The sequence below is a fragment of the Balaenoptera borealis genome, assembly GCF_965194805.1.
Source record: "Balaenoptera borealis genome assembly, chromosome: 13".
NCBI classification, from domain to species: domain Eukaryota; kingdom Metazoa; phylum Chordata; class Mammalia; order Artiodactyla; family Balaenopteridae; genus Balaenoptera; species Balaenoptera borealis.
In genome coordinates, this window is record NC_138870.1 from 28,843,094 (window position 1) to 28,864,534 (window position 21,441).

General features: G+C 35.6%; 1 protein-coding gene and 1 long non-coding RNA gene across 2 annotated transcripts in view; one reads left to right on the forward strand and one right to left on the reverse strand.

The window, feature by feature from the left end:
* LOC309610004 overlaps positions 1 to 21,441 on the forward strand; it is a 263,329-nt gene that overhangs the window by 47,158 nt on the left and 194,730 nt on the right. The gene's annotated exons all lie outside the window — the stretch shown is intronic.
* Positions 1 to 21,441, reverse strand: part of SYT10 (synaptotagmin 10) — an 88,119-nt gene that overhangs the window by 10,802 nt on the left and 55,876 nt on the right. Inside the window, exons 4-5 of the mRNA XM_082352213.1 lie at positions 6,717 to 6,837; positions 1,814 to 1,985 (exon numbers count right to left, since the gene is read on the reverse strand). Of these exons, the coding sequence (XP_082208339.1) occupies positions 1,814 to 1,985; positions 6,717 to 6,837 (293 nt within the window). The remainder of the gene's footprint in view (positions 1 to 1,813; positions 1,986 to 6,716; positions 6,838 to 21,441) is intronic.

Sequence of the window (21,441 nt, forward strand, 5' to 3'; positions counted from 1 at the left end):
TTGTTTTCATAGCAACAAATCAAAATAATAATGATAGTTAATATTTTTAAGAGCTGTTATGTGCCAGACACTGTTCTAAGTAATTTAAATGTACTGACTCACTTAATCCTCACACCATGACCATGAATATCATTATCATCATCTCATTTTACAGACAAAGAAATTAAACACCCAGAAGTTAAGGGACTTGCCTGCCTTTGTACACTTAGTAAGAGACAGAGACAGGACTTGAATCAAGACAGTTGACTCATGCATGCATATAGTAAGCTGCTTTTCAAGAATGGAATGGAATTTAAAGGCATTTTCTTGAGGATTATTTTGACATACATCTATCTATAAGGAAAATTTTGAGATGATTTTAGGACATTTCATTACTTTCTTCCTGTCACTGATGCATTAATAGATATGTAGGCTTAGTATCTTTTCTTTTAATATGAAGTTTCCCAAAAAAGCATATTTTAGAAATAACTTTTAATCTTTCTGTTTTATATATTGTCAGGGTCCATTTCCCTAAAATTATTTGGGTGACGAATGCTCAATTGTATCTACCTGCAATCTATGCTGTGAGAAATCAATAGGAGTAATTTTTTGGTAAAGCAGAATAAGGGCTTCTGATGAAAACATTACAAGATTTTTAGAGTTTTCTATTTCAACTAATTCAAGATTTTTCTCTCTCTCTCTCTCTTTAAATTGTGTCAACTTGTTTTGTAAACTCTGATGTAAACTAATTTCAAATAGATGGTATAAATCATTGTAGTTTTCAGTGCTTCATTTTTCTAGCTCTCATCCAGAGGATACCATTTTTAATGTCTCTATGTTATAGGGTCTTGGTTACTGCCATTTGCATAATGATATAATATAGACACTCTTTGAATATTTGTGTATGTGTATTCTGTCCCACTTGTGTTATCATTAGAACAAAATAAGACATTGTCTATGTGCTGATAATTTTGTAGGTTAAACATACAGGATTCCTTTCTGAAAGTCTTATAAGTATAAAAAGCAAAAAAATAAAAAGAAGTATATAGCAAGGACCAAATAATACATATACACCTTTAGTGGGACAAAAGTTCAGAGGGAGAAGAGATTGGTTAGCCAAGAAAGACACAGAAGTGGTGCCTTGAGCAGGGCTGTAAAGCATGGGTGAAATGAGATACACGAGCAAGGCAATATTTCGGAAAAGGAAGGAGTGGGTGCTGCAGCAGGAAGAAGCTTCAGAGTTTCACTCGGGAGTTTGCCATTTATTTTGTGAAAGGAGAAGTAATCAAAGTGTGTGAACTGGAAGAACTATCCACAAAGCAATGATTTAAGACTGGTGTGAAAGCCTCATGGCATAACGCTATGGACACTATTCACCTTCCACTGTTAATACTCACTGCTCACAGCTGCACGTTACACTGATGTTTTACAAATGGAAAAGTGAATCTCTAAGAGGTAACTTGCTCTTTCACACTGCTAGTTAATAATAGAGCTCAGTATCATGATATTCATATTCCAGCCCAGCTGGGAAAGCAAAATACGTTGATTGTAATTTATGTTGTTACTGTAAAAAGACTTCACAAAAGTGCTTCCTATAATGTATCCCATTCTTTCACCATCCACAGGTATCCTGTCCTTCAACTTAAGAATGATGTCTTTTGGAAAAGAAAAAGGATAAGTAATAACATAGAATAAAATTAATTTTGAATGAATAATTTGTATTCATTCCAGTTTAAATTAAAACTCTTGTAGCAGTAAATAACCTGAGAAGTTGAATTTGGTCTGCATATGACTAAATGTAGCTGTTATTCAGTGAGTAGAGGGATGAACGTACCTGTCATAATCCATGACTGCAATGGAGAGGCTGACCTGGTCCACATTCTCCGGAGGGATATCAAAAATAATGGCCTCATTGTACACAGGGTTTAGAGTGTTTTTCTTTGTAGTCGTTTTCCTCTTTTTTAATCTTCGACCCTCACACATCAGAGACACTTTGACATAAGGATCTATCATGGGAAGGCAATTTTATTAAAATGAAAGTAATAGTACAAAGCATAAATAAAACTGTGGTTAATTGCTACTAAATAAGAAAAGTGATGTATTAAGCCCTTTAGTATTACTGGTTTTAAATTCAAATGACATAATTGGGGGTAATAGACTCTCTAGAACTTCTTACTGAATGAACTAGAAAATAATTAACTTGATCACTGTGTTTAATACAACAGAGAAAATGCACTAGTTTATCAAGAGCCAGTTTAAACTATAATGTGTCTTTTAGTCACAGCTATTTGAGGACATGTTTTGTCCCAAGTGATTTCTAGGGAATGTAATCCTAACAGGTAAAAATAATTGTATTAAAATTAATTTCCTTCAAAATGATTTAGAATAAGAAGACTAAAATTGGGCTTCCCTGGTGGCGCAGTGGTTGAGAGTCTGCCTGCCAATGCAGGGGGCACAGGTTCGAGCCCTGGTCTGGGAAGATCCCACATGCCGTGGAGCAACTGGCTCTGTGAGCCACAACTACTGAGCCTGCGCGTCTGGAGCCTGTGCTCCGCAACAAGAGAGGCCGCGATAGTGAGAGGCCCGCGCACGGCGATGAAGAGTGGCCCCCGCTTGTCACAACTAGAGAAAGCCCTTGTACAGAAACGAAGACCCAACACAGCCAAAAATAAATAAATAAATAAATTTTAAAAAAAATTAAAAAAAAAGAAGACTAAAATTTATGAAAGAGCAACATTGTATCTAGATAAGTATATATAATCACAATGAATTGAAATTAGCAAAAACTATGTGGGAATTGTCTTGAATTGTTGGAAAAGGTATTAAACTTAGAGGTTCCATTTTAGTCATAGTGCTTGATAAAAAGTTTGGATTGAAGAAATGATCACTACAAATCATTTATTAAATGCTCAACAGTATACAGTGAAAAGGTGATATTTGGTTTACAGATGTTCTCAAGGAAGTTTCCTCATGTGAATTGTCTGTATAATGCCAACTGGAAAGAGAAAATTTTAGTCGGGCTATATTTTTATGGGCCAAAGAGGTCAAATAATTGTTAACAAGTTCTGCTCTAGCTGACTGATCTCTATTCTCTTAACCCTGCCACCTTAAGTAGAAAAACTGTTACAATATTATAGAAAATTGTACAATATTTATCAAAAGTTTCTTTAAAAAGCCTTACTTTTTGTATCTTTTTATAAAAAGGAGGCATGGTTTTGGGAGGGGGTATTGACATTGGAGTGAGTATGCTAGGCGGTCAAAACAATCAGTGTCTGCTCTACCTTCATTTTTTTTTCATTATAGTTACCCTCCAACTGTAGCACCACAACCATTTTTTCTCTTTCCATCAATGTAACAAAGTAACAAAACTTATTTCCTTAGAATAAGCCAAAAACATGGCAACATTAATTTATTTGAGCAAATGAATGAAATGGATGATTTTTAGGCTCTAGAAAAATGTCTGCATATTTCATAAGCATTTCTATCAAGGGGCAAAAACACATTTTATGGCTGGAAATAGGGTATATAGAGGAAAACAAGGTAAAAGGGAAATGTTCAATGGCTGTTTCCTATTTATTTATTTATTTTAACTTTTTATTTTATATTGGAGTACAGTTAATTAACAATGTTGTGTTAGTTTCAGGTGTACAGCAAAGTGATTCAGTTATACATATACCTGTATCTACTCTTTTTCAAATTCTTTTCCCATTTAGGTTTCCCATAATATTGAGCAGAGTTCTCTGTGCTATAGAGTAGGTCCTTGTTGGTTATCCATTTTAAATATAGCAGTGTGTACATGTCAATCCCCGAATCCCTATCTGCCCCCCCCCCACCCTTCCCCTCTGGTAACCATAAGTTCATTCTCTAAGTTAGTGAGTCTGTTTTAATAGAAATATAGATCAATGGAACAGGATAGAAAGCCCATATATAAACCCATGCACCTATGGGCAATTAATCTATGACAAAAGAGGTAAGACTATACAATGGAGGAAAGACAGTCTCTTCAATAAATGTGATGGGAAAATTGGATAGCTACATGTAAAAAAATGAAATTAGAACATTCTTTAGCACCATATACAGAAATAAATTCAAAATGGATTAAAGACCTAAATGTGAGACTGGAAACTATAAAACTCTTAGAGGAAAACATAGGCAGAACACTCTCTGACATATCACAGCAATATCATTTTTGATCCATCTCCCAGAGTAATGGAAATAAAAACAAAAATAAACAAATGGGACCTAATTAAACTCAAAAGCTTTTGCATAGCAAAGGAAATGATAAGTAAAATGAAAATGAAAATACAACCCGCAGAATGAAAGAAAATATATGCAAATGATGTGACCGACAAGGGATTAGTCTCCAAAATTTACAAACAGCTCATGAAGCTTAATATCACCAAAAACAAACTGCCTGATCAAAAAATGGGCAGAAGAGCTAAATAGACATTTCTCCAAAGAAGACATACAGATGGCCAAAAGACACAAGAAAAGATGTTCAACATCACTAATTATTAGAGAAATGCAAATCAAAACTACAATGAGATATCACCTCACACCAGTCAGAATGGCTATCATCAAAAAATCCACAAAGAATAAATGCTGGAGAGGGTGTGGAGAGAAGGGAACCCTCCTACACTGTTGGTGGGAATGTAAATTGGTGCAGCCACTATGGAGAACAGTGTGGAGGTTCCTTTAAAAACTAAAAATAGAGCTATCACATGATCCTTCCATCCCACTCCTGGGCATATATCCAAAGAAAAACATGGCCCAAAAGTATACATGCACCCCAGTGTTCATTGCAGCACTATTTACAATAGCCAAGACATGGAAGCAACCTAAATGCCCATTGACAGAGGAATGGATAAAGAAGATGTGGTATATATATACAGTGGAATATTACTCAAAAAAGAATGAAATAATGTAATTTGCAGCAACATAGATTGACCTAGAGATTATCATACTAAGAAGTGAAGTAAATCAGACAGAGAAAGAGAAATATCACATGATATCGCTTATACGTAGAATCTTAAAAAAAGATACAAATTAACTTATTTATAAAACAGAAACAGACTCCCATTTACTTTTCAATGTTTTAATAATAGGAAGTATGTTCTAAGGGAGAAGCTCATTTTTGTGATATAATTCTATGTATGAGCTTCCAGGCCTAGGCCTCTCATTAACAATGAGAACGAGTCCTAGTTTATTGTCTGCTACCCCCATCATGTCTCTGATGACATTTCTCTACTAGTGACAAGGATAATTTACTGGCTCCTTAGTTGATTCACAAGGCTGTTGTGAGAATTAATGAGGTGATGTTCTCAAAACGTGCACTCCCCCGATGAGAAGCTTCATATAAATAAAAAGTAGTCTTTCACTTAATTACAACTTTGATGCTGTTTGCTTGTCTTGGAATTTGGTTCTCTTTTGATACATGGTAGAAAGAGTAAAATAAACAATAATTTTCAGAGTGTGCTGTTTAAGTACTTCAACATTTACTTACCTATGACCTTTTTACCAAAATGAATGTGGAATTTATTTGTTTTCTTTCTATCCTTATATTTCAACTATGCATTGTAAATTTTAAAAAATGAATAGGAAATTCATGACATAGTTCAAAAATGAGATAGAGAAAGATGTGCACTGAGAAGTCTCCCTCCCATCTGTCCCCATACGTCTCCACTACTCAGTTTTTGTGTATCACTCAAGTATTTCTTCATGCAAATATTAGCAACATGAATATATATTCTAAGATTCCTCATTCTTACATAGGAGGGAGCATGATATCCATATTTATTCTTGTACCTCATTTTTTATTCACTTAGTATATCCTGGAGTTCTCTCTACATTAGAACTGAGAGTTCCCTCATACTTTTTGTGATGCAAATTTAGTTTATTTCTTTGTTCTGAAGAACCAAAAAGTTATAGATTCTACTCCCCATGTCATCTTTTACTATATCTCCACTACAATTTCTTATTTGTTTAATTCAACAAATGCTACTGAACTCCCTACTCTGTCTTTATCATTTTTTCTTCCACAGAGCTGTGCCAGAGTTCACCTATTAACTTACAAATAACCCTTCAAAACTGTGGTGATTTAAATGAAGGGATTAAAGAGAATGATGTGGTTTTACCTCTTTAACAAAGTTAGCACAAGAGAAATTTCCTTCAAGAATATCTTTAAGAAACTTTAAGGAGTATTCATTTACTTTATTATTTCTTTCACTCCCTGTTGTTGTCCAAATTTTTAGTTAGAAAGGTGGTAAGAAAGCAAATGCAAATAGTGGTCTTGGAATGTTATTTCTTTGCAGATCAGGTGAGGGAGATAAATTCAGTCTAAATATGTCTTCTTAGGACTCTTACTTGTAGAGTAACACAAGTTTAAATTGAATGGCTTAAAGTCCAAGGATATTCCTTTATAAGCAACTGACTAGTTGGAAGTAGGGAAGTGTATGGTAAATAATGCAGTTTTGAGAAAGAACTAAATAAGTAGAGAAAGAAATAAAAATAAAAACCCAAGTTCAAAGTCTATCTATTTGATAATACTTTTTAAAAATTTCATAATGATAATGTAAACTAAAAAGGTGTTTGGAGCACTTTATTTGGTAATCTCTTTTTCTACTTTTATAGTGTCCCATGACAGACAAATGAACTCAGTAATTCAATAGCCATATATAACTTTGGCTATGTGGAATATTTTATTTGGGAATGTACCCACTAGCCAATTGTGTGCATACCTGATGAGCCGGTGATCTCCATAGCTTTCAGATTTCTGCACTTGATGACTGTCAATGTCACACGTCCAGCAGTTGGCAAATAACAAAGGGAAAACATGATTTCACCCAGGTCTATACTTTCCTAGAAAGGCAATTGGTAATGTTAGCAATTTCAAATACCAGATAGTGAAAACAAAATATAATAGAGTGAAAAATTGCTTTAGTGGAATATTTGAATGCCATTTTAAATTGTTTTATTGAGGATACAGATTGCATTGCAAAAAAGCTGTAATAAACAGAGTAAGATAAAAGAGTATATCCCAGTTGCTCATTTGATATATCTACTTGTATTTCTAACAGAAATCTCAAACTTAATACAATCAAAATCAGACTGCTGATTCTACTCATTCCTAATCATCTTGTGAAACCAATTCCTCTGTCATCTTTCCAAAATCAGGAAATGATATCATAATTCACCCAAAGGCTGGAAGCAAAAACCTAGCAGTCACTTTCATTCTTCTTTTTCTCTCACCCCTAACACATCGAACCCATGTCTTGTCTACATTATCTACAAAACATATACGAAATTACTGACTTTCTTTTCAGCTCTATTACTATCATTGAAACCAATATCACTTCTTGCCAGGATTACTTCAGTAGTCTCTAAAACTGATCTCAGAAGTAAAGTGATCACTTATGAAATGCAAATCACATTATTTCACTTTCCTGCTTAAAACCATCTAAAGGCTCACAACTATATTGGAATAAAATTCAAATTCTTTACCTGGGCATATAAGTGGGGTAATTATAAATCCTGGTAATCTAGGAAATTCCAGATTTATACCTACTGTCCTGATATAATTATTAAGAACGTCTCTTTCCATTATTAAATATGTCTTTGTTTAGATAATGCATTACAAAGTCATACATATAAGGAGGCCCCATGTGATCTGGATCCATCTATCACTCTATTAATCTCTTGCCTCTCCCTCAGCTCACTCTTATGCAGGCACAAAAGCTTTTTTCTGTTATTCAATCGAATGACATTTGTTCCTGCTTTTGACCTTTGCATTTTCTTTTTCTCTCTCATATCTTTACATGGTTGACTCCTCTTCACCATGTAGGACTCAGCTCAAACAACATCTGTTCAGTGAGGCCTTCCCTCTTCCTATCTTATACCCATCCCACTCACATAACCTTCACATTTTTTTCATAGCACTTCTCATCACCAGAAATTATCCTTTACATTTATTTTTTGTTTCCCCAATTCCAATATATAAGGTCTAGGAGAGCACGGTTCTTATCTGTCTTATTTTTATATCTTAATGAAGGTACATAGCTGGCTCTCAGTGCAGTTTTTGAAGAAACGAAAGGATTATTAATTAATCTGGATTAAAACTGACCTGCTTTGTTTCATTAGTAAAGTAAAACTGTCCACAGTACCCTGGTATAGATAAATTTGCTGTCAGTGGCTGCATAGATGGTGAACAAATGAAAAAGAGTGTGAACAATGCACATTTAGGATGCTTCTCAAAGAGTTGTTTACAGGAATTAAATCAAATTATTCCTGGTAAGAGCTGGAGGAATTGGGCTCCTGGACTTCAGACTATATGACAAAGCTACAGTAATCAAAACAGTATGGTACTAGCACAAAAACAGAAATATAGATCAATGAACAGCATTGAAATCCCCGAGATAAACCCATGCACATATGGTCACCTTATTTTTGATAAAGGAGGCAAGAATATACAATGGAGAAAAGACAGCCTCTCCAATAAGTGGTGCTGTGAAAACTGTACAGCTACACGTAAAAGAATGAAATTAGAACACTCCCTAACACTATACACACAAATAAACTCAAAATGGATTAAAGACCTAAATGTAAGGCCAGACAGTATAAAACTCTTAGAGGAAATCATAGGCAGAACACTCTATGACATAAATCACAGCAAGATCCTTTTTGACCCAGCTCCTAGAAAAATGGAAATAAAAACAAAAATAAACAAATGGGACCTAATGAAACTTAAAAGCTTTTGAACAGCAAAGGAAAGCATAAACAAGATGAAAAGACAACACTCAGAATGGGAGAAAATATTTGCAAATGAAGTAACTGACAAAGGATTAATCTCCAAAATATACAAGCAGCTCATGCAGCTCAATATCAAAAAAACAAACCACCCAATCCAAAAATGGGCAGAAGACCTAAAGAGACATTTCTCCAAAGAAGATATACAGATTGCCAACAAATGCATGAAAGGATGCTCAACATCATTAATCATTAGAGAAATACATATCAAAACTACAATGAGGTATCACCTCACACCAGTCAGAATGGCCATCATCAAAAAATCTAGAAACAATAAATGCTGGAGAGGGTGTGGAGAAAAGGGAACCCTCTCGCACTGTTGGTGGGCATGTAATTTGATACAGCCACTATGGAGAACAGTATGGAGGTTCCTTAAATAACTAAAAATAGAACTACCATATGACCCAGCAATCACACTACTGGGCATATACCCTGAGAAAACCATAATTCAAAAGGACACATGTACCACAATGTTCATTGCAGCTCTATTTACAATAGCCAGGACATGGAAGTAACCTAAGTGTCCATCGACAGATGAATGGATAAAGAAGATGTGGCACATATATACAATGGAATATTACTCAACCAAAAGAAGAAACAAAATTGAGTTATTTGTAGTGAGGTGGATGGACCTAGAGTCTGTCATACAGAGTGAAGTAAGTCAGAAAGAGAAAAACAAATACCGTATGCTAACACATATATATGGAATCTTAAAAAAAAAAAAAAGAAGGTTCTGAAGAATCTAGGGGCAGGACAGGAATAAAGATGCAGACATAGAGAATGGAACTGAGGACACGGGGAGGGGGAAGGGTAAGCTGGGACGAAGTGAGAGAGTGGCATGGACATATATACACTACCAAATGTAGAATAGATAGCTAGTGGGAAGCAGCTGCATAGCACAGGGAGATCAGCTCAGTGCTTTGTGACCACCTAGAGGGGTGGGATAGGGAGGGTGGGAGGGAGTCACAAGGGGGAGGAGATATTGGGATATATGTATACATATAGCTGATTCACTTTGTTATACAGCAGAAACTAACACAACATTGTAAAGCAATTATACTCCAATAAAGATGTTTAAAAAATAATTAAATAAAATAAAGTGACATCCTTCAGATAAAAAATATATATATATTCCTGGTAAGACAAACTGTGGTAGATTTAATATGGCGGGAAATAAGTTTCTATGCATCCAGGTCCATAAAACTGTTTTTTAAAAATTCTTCATGAAGAACTATTAACATTTATTGGACTTATCCTTACAGTTTAGGTTCTGATTTATGTAACTCCCATTTCTTTATTCATGATCTAGAAGTAGTAGAGCCCAGCAATTAAGAGCATAAATTTTAGAGTCAGTTAAACTTGAGTTGATTCCTGTTTTCTACTTCTTGGCTGTGAGATCCTAGGAAATTTAATTAAGCTTTGAATCTTTGAGACTTCATTTTCAGATTGAGGAAAATGCCATCTCCACAAGGGTTTTAATCATTAATTGGGATAATGTAAATAAAGTCCAAGGCACACAGTGTCTGGCATATGATAAGGCATGCTGTTTTGTTCATTGCTGTATTGCTATCACATGGAGCAGGGCCTTACACATATCAGGTGCTCAGTAATACTGGACAAGTGAAAAAAATTAATAAAAAGAAGCATTATTTTTTGAGAAAAAATACTAAGAAAATAGTTATTTTAAAACAAAAGTATATCCAAATGTGTCTCCTCTGGGCTGTTTGATTGCTGCAGATCCAAAATAGCAAGAAAGATCCAAAAGGAGTGGTCTGAGAAAAAACAGGAAGAGTACAACCTCCTTCTAGTACTCATTCTTTTCATCACCAAGTAAATACTGAGTATTATTTGTTAAGTGCACTGGTAGGTGCTGTAGATACCAAAATAGAAATGGCATGATTCTGCCCTTGAAGATCTCAGTTGAGGAGGAAGAGAGTAGGCTATAAAGGGCTAAGAAAAGAAGTCTGAATTTTATTTTTATCTGATTCTTTATTTCTCTTTCTCTGTTTCCAAGTGTTTCTTTAGGCTCAATCAATGGACTGAAGTTCTCTGTCTGGTATCCATCCTTCTTTCCTTTACTGGACATTTCACTTCCCTGGAACTATCAATCAGATTCGGCATATTTTGTTGAAAGCTGGTAAAATTTAAGGGATCCCTTTATAAATGTAGAACAAGATACCAGTTCCACCAAGAAACATGGTGGGGATGGTGATGGAGAAGCTAGGAAAGAAATAGGAGACATGATCTCAGAGATGAAATACTTAGAATTCAACAGGAAATGAACTATATATAAGCAGAAAAAAGTATACAAACAGAGACATCTAAAGGGATTGGTAAATACAACATTTTCACATGTCTGACTGATATGGTTTTATTTTTACACATCACACTATCTGTAGAAGTAAATTTTCTGTTTCTTTAGATGTAGCACATGTTTACTGGATGGAACAAAGAAAGTTTGCTGTCTTTGGTCTCATCTCTCAAAGATCCTTTCTATGAATTCAGTTGCAACATAATTTTGACTATTAATGAGTATTGGCAAATATAAAGAGTTTAAACTGGGGAGTGACCAAAGAACTAGCCCAAATAAACTGAAAGCAAAGAGCATGATTAAAGGACATATCTGAGCTACTTCATATGACAAGCTAGTTGGCTTTTTGTTACTGCAGTAGTAAGAAATCTACTTAAATATTTAAATTCCATATAGTCAGGAGTTTTAAGGAAACTAGAATGAACTGAGTAGGGAAAATTAATGTATAGTATGCATGCATAATAACTGCACAAAAATTTGAATCTTCATTAGAATATTTTTTTTCCTTCAGGAAGTATGAATGTGAAAGAACTAAAACTGCCTACATATGGAAAAGGGCAAAATACTCTCTAGGGTAAATACCAATATTCTTCAACTTTTTAAATCTGGAAGAAATATAAGAGATAATTATGAGAAATGAACTTAACGAAGGTAAATGGCTGTATGACCTTTAAAAAGGTCCCATCACAAAAGTAACATCAGAACTCCAGATTTTGGTGACAGTTTTCTGAGCTACAATGTGCACTGATTTCAGTACCCACCACTGAATCTGTCTGTGTGTTGATAGCCCACCTCCAGGGATGAGGTTGAGTTTTATTTGCCTCTGTTTGCCCCAGATCACTGCAGTTTATAAGGAAAGTCTTAGTTTCAACAATCTGAACCCTCTAATGCCCAGCAAAGAACCAGGAAATAAATTGAAAGGTCTCTGAACATACAGCATAAATATAACAAAGTTATGCAATAAAATTCTCTTATATAAGGAGACTACATCTTCTCTTATTCAACACCCATTTACTATTATTTTAGACAAAATTCTAAGAAGAATGTTTACTTGGTATATCAGTCTATAGCAGTTCAAAACACACATGTGAAATGTAAAGATGGGGAAACTAACAGCACTAGGTCTAGCAAAGGCAGAGATAAATGATAGCTGCAAAGACACAAAGCATATAAAAAAGAAACAAATACTGTATGCTAAAAAAGGATAACAATCTAGAATCATTTTGTATCAAGGGTAACTAACACTAATAACTCTTCAGTAACTTAAAAATGACACTTTATTACAGACTTGAAGAGTAATTGATGTTCAAAATGATGACTGAGTCATCAACCTAGGGAAAATTATCCTATACGTTTTGTTTAAGAAGGTAGAGAAGTGTACACTATTTTTTAGAGTTATTTTTATCCAAAACCCTTAACATCTTTGAAGTGATAATTTTGGCTTAACATGAGAAAAGGCTTTGAGTTTCTGAAAATTTTATTTATGGGTAATCTCATTTACTGTAATTCGATATAAAAATGAAATTCCCATATTAACCTTTGAACAACTTTTGTGCCTTTGGGCAAATAATTATTTGAAAGCCTACTATAAAGCCTAGGATATCAGATTTCATAAAATTTCTTTCAAGTAGGATGACTTTTATTTCATTCTTATACACACCAATGTAATAGGTGAAACATTCACAGTGACAATCTTCTGAATCCATATTTGGAAAAAAGGCTCATGGAAAAAAGCTAACACTGAGGTTAGGTCAGGGACTATATATTTGATTTCTTCAACCTGGTTCCACAGACATAGAGCTGGGGAGATAAAGATCATTTTCTGATGACTGGTTACAGTCAGCCTCACAAACATATTCACAGTTATAAAGTTTTTGCATGTACTGTCTCTTCAAAATTAAAATAAAAATCATTGGAAAGATAAATTGATATGCAAATAGTTGCATTACATATCTTATTTCAGGACTAACTGAACAAATAGTGAGCTCAAGATATGGAGAGGAGGCAGTTTAAAGGCTCAAAAACTAGTGATTATAATAACCAGGGGAAGCACTCCTGGAGGGAAATAATCATTACATCGGCGTTTGAAAGATTAAAGAGATTGGATTTTACAGGGAAAAAGAGGAATGAAGCTCTATGTATGTACTATGATTAATACTCAGAAATAAGAATGGGCAATTTATGTTGAGAAATATGGAGTTTGGTGACCTGTTGGGGGATGTTTAAGGCTAGATGCAGTTGGCTTGGTGACTTCTCTGGGCAATAGGGATCCAAAGATTTTGGTAATATGAAAGACTGGGAGCTTGGAAATGGCATAGATTCCTGAGTCAGAAAAGCCAGAGTTGAAATCCTATATCTTCCATGTACTACTTCCCAAGCACATGGCAAAAATACATGACCTCCTTTAACTTCACTTTAACTTCACTTTGATCATAAGTAAAATGGGGATAATAACATCTGCCTCGTAAGGTAGGTATCATGCATCTAAAGTGCCTGGCATGAACAGACACTGAAAAAAAAAATAATGATGCTAATGAAAAGAATAGTTTAAAAAACATTTCTTTATTTTGAGTAGGCTAGATTAGGATGGAAAAAGACAGAAGAGAGGGGTCATTGAAATAAACAAGCATAGGAAGGTGTTGGCTGAAGAAAGGTTTGAATTCGGAGATATATTTGGAAAAATCACCAAGACTTATTTAAAAAATATTTAAATGAACAATTGGTTGCCATGGTGACAGCAGTCATCACATCCACCTAGCACCCTAAATGCAGCCTGCCTTCCTCATTTCTTGGTTGGTAAGAAAACAGATAGTTTTCCTCACATTGTTAAATGATACGTTATTGGCTAAAATGAGCTTCTTCATTAAGTTACTACATTACTTCATGAAATGAAGCTACAGTGAAATGAATACCCAAAGTGGGTCTGCTGAATTCAAACTACAGTAAAATACTTATTTCTCTCTGACCCACACGTCCCATCCACCTGAGAAAATCATGGAACTTAACCTCAATCAATCCATTTAACCCCACTTGGCCTCAGTTTCTTTGGTATAAAATGAGGGTGTTCAAAGAGATAAACTAGTTTATTTTCCAGCTCTAAAACTTTCTAGTCTTAAATACCAGTAAAATGAGGACTAAATAGTATACATAGCTCAGATATGTTCAGGAATGTATGGATAGGCCCTTTTAGTCTTCGTGTGCTACAGAGCTGGCAAAGCCTCGTTGGAAAGACCAGAAAGGATCAACTGGTGCTAATAGCTTGATTTCAAGTTCAAGAATAAGTGGTCATAAAACATGGCTATCAATTAAATTTCCAGACAATGTGGCTTAGATGAGGAAGGATCCAATCCTTAAGGCAGAGAGCATAGGGTTGATTTGGTTGGGGATTCGTGAGAAAAGGCCATACTGGACAATGAATATGCAGTGTCATTTATATTGTCCCCTGGCTCTGCTAAAAATTTCAATCGGATTGTGTTTGACTCTCTGATACGTGTTGGACACACAGGACCTACAATACAGTCCATATTCTTCAACATGACACATATGGTCCCTAACAATTTGGTCCCTATGTTTTTTCTACCTTCATTTTACAAATTTCTTGTTATACATAACAAACCCCCAAACTCTGCACTCCAGCTGTATCAAATACCTCATCAATCTGTAAACATTCATTCATTAGCATGCTTGTGTTAATTGAGAACATCCAAAATGGCACACACTCTTCTAGTCATTGAGGGAACACTGATGATCAAGACAAAATTTTCCTCCTCATAGGGCTTACATGGGATTTTAGACAAGTCACATAACCTCTCAGAACACCACACAATTAACTAGGGGACAAACTGGAATAAAAACATAGGTCTGCGTGATTTTAAAGTACATTTTTAAAATCAGTGTTGTAAGCATTTTTAAGAGGGATTCTTAGGTTCTAACTATGAGAATAGAGATGAAAAATACTTTATTCTTCCCATGAGGATCTAGGAGGACTTCAGAGGTGGGTGACTTTTAATCTGAATCTTGAGGAATGACTAATGGTAAAGGGAATTAAAAATAGAGGGAGCAGCATATAAAGAAGCTGTGGGTTGAGGCTTTGAAGTGTCTAAGCATGACCAGAAGGTAAACAGAGATCACTGGCTCAGGATCCCTTCTCAGGAATACTTACTCAGATCAACCCAGATTTTCTCTGCAGTCAGGATGAGATCCATTTCATGGCTAATAACAATTACCTGGACAGGTTGCATTTAGATTTAAAGGGGATAATATACAAAGATAATGTATGCCACGGGTCCAGTTTGCAGACTGACACATAGTAGATGCTCAAAAAATACTATTTTTTCTTGTTTATAACAATCTTTCTAGGGTCAGTGACTGATATAAGGTTGATGCTCAATAAAAAAGCATATTGAATGAATAAATCATAAAAGTATCAGGCCAGGTTATGACTTCAGGGACAGCAGGGACATCTACTGTTTGAAGAACTGAAGACTACTCAGTAATCAGAGATCAACTGAACAAAGACACTGTTCATGAATGTTGAGGGCTTTGTGAGTGAAACCCCTAGAAGTGTGCAAGGGCATGTCCATATATGGCTCAAAACACTTTTGAGCCATTTAAAGGTACACTAAGTTTTGGGGAGCTGAAGTTACATGATAATTTTCTACTAGTTTTATTGAATTTATTTCTTTGTAGATCCCTCTATGCTAGTGTGATCTGGTATTATGTTTGCTATAATTCTATAGTGCATTGGAATTTCAGAATTAAATGTATCCCTAAGGTGGACAGATTGCTTCTTTTCTTTGTACATCTGGCCATCTCTTCCACTCAGCCAGCACAAGTAGTCTAGTGACTATGGGAAGCAAACAAGAAGGAGGAAGAAGCTGTTTGAAAGAATACAGTTAGGGAATGTAATGAACATTATAATCCTTTTCCAGTTTCTAGCCCACTTCCCTCCTTTTCCTCCAAAGAACCAAAATTTTCACACAGCACTTCCTCCTTGCCCTTTCTCTTTATCCCAGTGATTCTGATTAAACCAGATTCCATCATGCTCAATGAAGGTGGGGAAGAAACAGCCAGAGGAGGGTCCTATCACAAAACCTAGTTACATTCCTGGATTTTCCCCATCATCTCCACTTAAAAATAGAGAAAATGCTCACCTGGTGTCCTTTAGCAGGACCTGCTAGTATTTCTGCAAGAAGGAAGGAATGCCTTTGTAATAAGCATATAATATTAGGCACTGTGCTTGGCCATGGCACAAAGATAAGGTGAAATATTGCTGATGTCAGGACAGGAATGGGCGGAGAGCGTGGAAGTGTTAGAGATGGGACCATTAGGAACCCTACTGAGCATTAAGTGCTTAATGGTCACAACCAAGAGCTATTATTGCCAGGGATGCTATTTAATAGTGCCTTGTTTCTTCTCAGTGGGAGAATTATTTTCAGCCCTCAATCTAAGCAGGAAATAACTCTACCTGACACACTGGTTTAGCTCTTATCCTATCCAACACAGCCATAGACTTAGCTACCAGGAGTCATTAAGTACTCAGGTTGAAGAGACAGAGCTGAGGCCTTAAAACAACCTTTCCTGGGTTTAACAAATCAAGTCTCCTAAGTCTCCTAACCACCTGCATAATAAGGACCCTGAAGCAAACAGGCGATAGCCTAATATAGACACTGGGACAAGAAGAACTTGGGACACAATAAGAGGATAAACATTTGATAAGAACTCCTCATTGTACTGGTTAAGAGATATCATAAGTTTCTTGCTGAGAGGAACTGGAGACTTATTCTCAAACCTTAATCACCATTTATAGATGGGGCATAGAAACCTTGTGTAGTAAACTGTGTACAGCAGTCCTTAGAGTGTTTGATGCTTTTAAATATCATTACAAAATTCCTAATTGAAGGAATTCCTCTCAGTATTGCTGTATGTAGATACTTGAACTGGATGAATTTTAAAGAATAAGAAATTGGTTTACTTGGTTCCTCCCCTCCACCACAAAGTCTATTCCCCACATAGTAGCCAGAGATCTTATTGATAACAAATGAAGCCATGGCTCACCTCTAATCAAAAGCCATCAATGGGGGCTTCCCTGGTGGCTCAGTGGTTGAGAATCTGCCTGCCAGTGCAGGGGACACGGGTTCGAGCCCTGGTCTGGGAAGATCCCACATGCCGCGGAGCAACTGGGCCCGTGAGCCACAACTACTGAGCCTGCGCATCTGGAGCCTGTGCTCCGCAACAAGAGAGGCCGCGATAGCGAAGAGGCCCGTGCACCGCGATGAAGAGTGGCCCCCACTTGCCGCAACTAGAGGAAGCCCTCACACAGAAACGAGGACCCAACACAGACAAAAATAAATATTAAAAAAATAAATAAATAAAAGAGCCTTCCCTAAAAAAAAAAAAAAAAAAATTTAAAAAAAAAAAAAAGCCATCAATGGTCTCACATGTCACTCAGAATAAAACTCAAAGGTCTTTCCATGACTTGAAGTCTCTAGATGATCTGACCCTCCTCTATCGCTCTCATCAGAGAGGCCTTATCTGACCACCCTATGAAGAGTGGCCCCACCTCACTGCCACTTCTTGTCTTTTACCCTGCCTCATGTTTCATATAGTACTTCCATTCATTGGACATATTAACATTTCTTTCATTATTACCTGTCTCCTTTTTCTACAAAATAAGCCTTATTAGCTTGGGGACATTTTATGTCCTAAAACATCCAGAAAAGTGCTTGGTAAATAGGAGAACTAAATAGAAATTTGTTGAATTGAGAGATTTAAGATCCTTGGTCTACAAATAGGGATAGCAGGTAACCAGCCTGTGTTAAAAAAGTGTTCTCCTAGTCATTATTTTTCACTGGATGGGAAATATATCATACTTGTTTCTCTATAAATAAATAGATTATAAATTGAAACATTTGCAGTATACTTGATATGATAACATCCCGTTTGGACATAATTTTCTGCTCTGGTTATCTAAGCTCTTCTCTAGACTGTTATTTCATAGGTGTCTACACTTGTAAAGGATCCCTTTACTTACCATAGGGTGTGGAGTTATGCATAGAATATATAAAAATTTAAAAGTACTCCAAAAACATAAATAAAATTGGTATTCAATCAGTAAGATCCTTGGTTTAGTGAACTAATTAAATTTATAGAAAGACTTAATGCAGTGTAAGCCATAGCACAGTCTTTTATAACTTGTCATGTTTTATTCAATTTAAGATTGAGGATAATAGTAAAGTAAAGAATATCTCATTCATTCAAAAAATTGTGATGGTAATACATTTAAGAAAGTTAAATATTAAGGTAAGAAATTTAAGACATGGAAGGAATTGGGATATTAGTAACCAAGTGGATAACAAATAGCTGTTTTCTTTGTTTGCAAGATTACAGCATGTTGGGGATAACTGACACTTTACTTAGCAACTTTAAATTTTACAGGAACTGCATATCTATTATCTTATTTTATTTTCAAAATTATTCCTGTGGAGTTGATATTATTATAAACTTCTTTTTTTTTTTTTTTTTGGTTGTGGAAACAAGTTCAGAAATGTTAAGCAATTTCACCAAAGTGATACGACTTGATGGTAGCAAATCCAGGATTCTAAAGGGCACTCACTTTGAGTTCCTGTGGTTTTCTGCTTTCCTCTGTGACTTTCCCAAATGGAAATACTGCTTCCCATTTTACTAACCAGAAGAACAAACTCAAATTTGTTTTCATGGCCTTAGATTTCAAAGCTAGTGAATGAAGTACTATATTTCTTTCAAAATTTTGTAAAAATTAGAAAATCAGTTACCTGAATTTTAGTAAGCTATTTAATGCAGTCTATCATAGAGGAAAAGGAGAATATTTTGAACATTCACATTTTAAAATCAACTGCTTATCCTTTTCACTATGTAAGAGAATGTTAAAAATTAAACTAGTTAAATGCAAGAGAGAAAGGAACAATTTTAACTCAACACTACCTGTAGAATTATACTAAATTCCTAAAACTTGCAACAGACTCACATATATTGCTAGAACATCATGGGAATAAAAAGCTTCTCTCTGTCTCCTATAACCTCCAAGCATTACAATACAGAAAGACACAACTGATACAATTAAATTATACTTCTAATATGGATTTTTCACCAATTACATCTAAGAAAGAAAAATAGCTTAGAAATTTCCTGAAATAACACTGATTCTGACTGCTGTTTTGAATAAGGCCAAGAGTCATTGTTTAGTTCTTCATGCATTTTTGATAAAAGTTGTTAATAAGATGGATCTGACAGGATTATAAATTTTAAAGGTTTTATACATATATTTTGTCATAAATATCTTATTAAAAATTTCTTCAATTTATGTATTTTGAAATTTTAATTTTGTAAACCAAAAGTGAACTTCCATGTTAAAAAAATTCTTTTCATATCTTTTTAGCATGTTTCAAGCATGGTAAAAATCTAACATAGTTCAGGGCAAACTACACTGAACTAAGAGTTTAAATCTAGTTTTGAACCTTCTATTAATCAGTTGTGTGAATTTAAGTGATTTTTTTTTTTTTAATTAATTTATGGTTGTGTTGGGTCTTCGTTTCTGTGCGAGGGCTTCCTCTAGTTGTGGCAAGTGGGGTCCACTCTTCATCGCGGTGCATGGGCCTCTCACTATCGTGGCCTCTCTTGTTGGGGAGCACAGGCTCCAGACGCGCAGGCTCAGCAATTGTGGCTCACGGGCCTAGTCACTCCACGGCATGTGGGATCTTCCCAGACCAGGGCTCGAACCTGTGTCCCCTGCATTGGCAGGCAGATTCTCAACCACTGCGCCACCAGGGAAGCCCTAAGTGATTTTTTATTATCACTGGACCTCCATTTGCTAAACTATAAAATGAAAGGAAATAATATGATAATAAGATCTAGACTTTCAAAATCCTACTCAGAACATACCCATGAACTTTTAGGTTAATATAAAAAGACTTCTGACTTATTATAAGTCTCATGCGGTTTACTCTGAGAACAAAATCTCAGATCATTATTATTTAACACATATTGATTTTACTTATATATAATTCTTCCAACTTAGATATTTTATTATACAACCTAAAACTAACAAATTGGAGAAGTAAGGAATGAAGGAAGCACATATACTTATATGGAGAGAAAATAGCATAATAGAAGAACAATGGACAAAAATAAAAATCTGCTTTTTAAATTTACTATCATAATTAATGGTCACAAAGATCACCACTAACATGGAAAGGTTAAGTTATATTCAGTAGCTTCTACTTAAAAAATAGGGATGAGTATAGCATTTTATGTGTTTCTAAGTTATATTTCTAAAGTAAGAAACTGGACACACAAATATATGTTTTGAAACCTATAAAATTATCATAAATTGGGGCAATTTTTAGACTATTCTAAATAAACAATCATTATTAACACTGAAACCTTGATTTTTAAAAGGCAAAAATTCAGATTTTTCAGTTGTGATGAAATGTGAAATTCCAGTGTAAGGAAGCCCTTGGAAATTCTCTGTGTAAAAAAGATTAGAAAATTTTAGGGTCCCTACCAGCACCGCCTTCCTCACAGTAGAATCAGATCCTAGGAATGTCTGCTGCTGGTGTCTATTTCCCCAGGGTTAGCTGCAGCATTCCCCTTCTTCCCTAGGAGACTCTCCAAGACCAGCAACTGAGTGGCTGACAGGATCTTTGTGCTCCAGCCTGGTGTCAGGCCTGAGCCTCTAAGGTGGGAGAGCTGAGTTCAGGACATTGGACCACCAGAGACTTCCCAGCCCCACATAATATCAACTGGCGAGAGCTCTCCCAGAGATCTCTGTCTCAGCACTAAGACCCAGCTCCACCCAATGGCCAGCAAGCTCCAGTGCTGGATGGCCCATGCCAAACAACTAGCAAGACAGAACACAACCTCACCCATTAGCAGAGAGGCTGACTAAAATCATACTAAGTTCACAGACACCCCAAAACATACCACCAGATGCAGCCCTGCTCACCAGAAAGACAAGATCCAGCCCCACCCACCAGAACACAGACGCCAGTACCTTGCACCAAGAAGCCTACACAACCCACTGAACCAAAATCACCCACTAGGGGCAGACACCAAAAACAATGGGAACTACAAACCTGCAGCCTGTGAAAAGGGGACCACAAACACAGTAAGTTAAGCAAAATGAGAAGACAGAGAAACACACAGCACATGAAGGAGTAAGGTAAAAACCCACCAGACCTAACAAATGAGGAGGAAATAGGCAGTCTACCTGAAAAAGAATTCAGAGTAATAATAGTAAAGTTGATCCAGAATCCTGGAAACAGAATGAAGAAAATAAAAGAAACATTTAACAAGGACCTAGAAGAACTAAA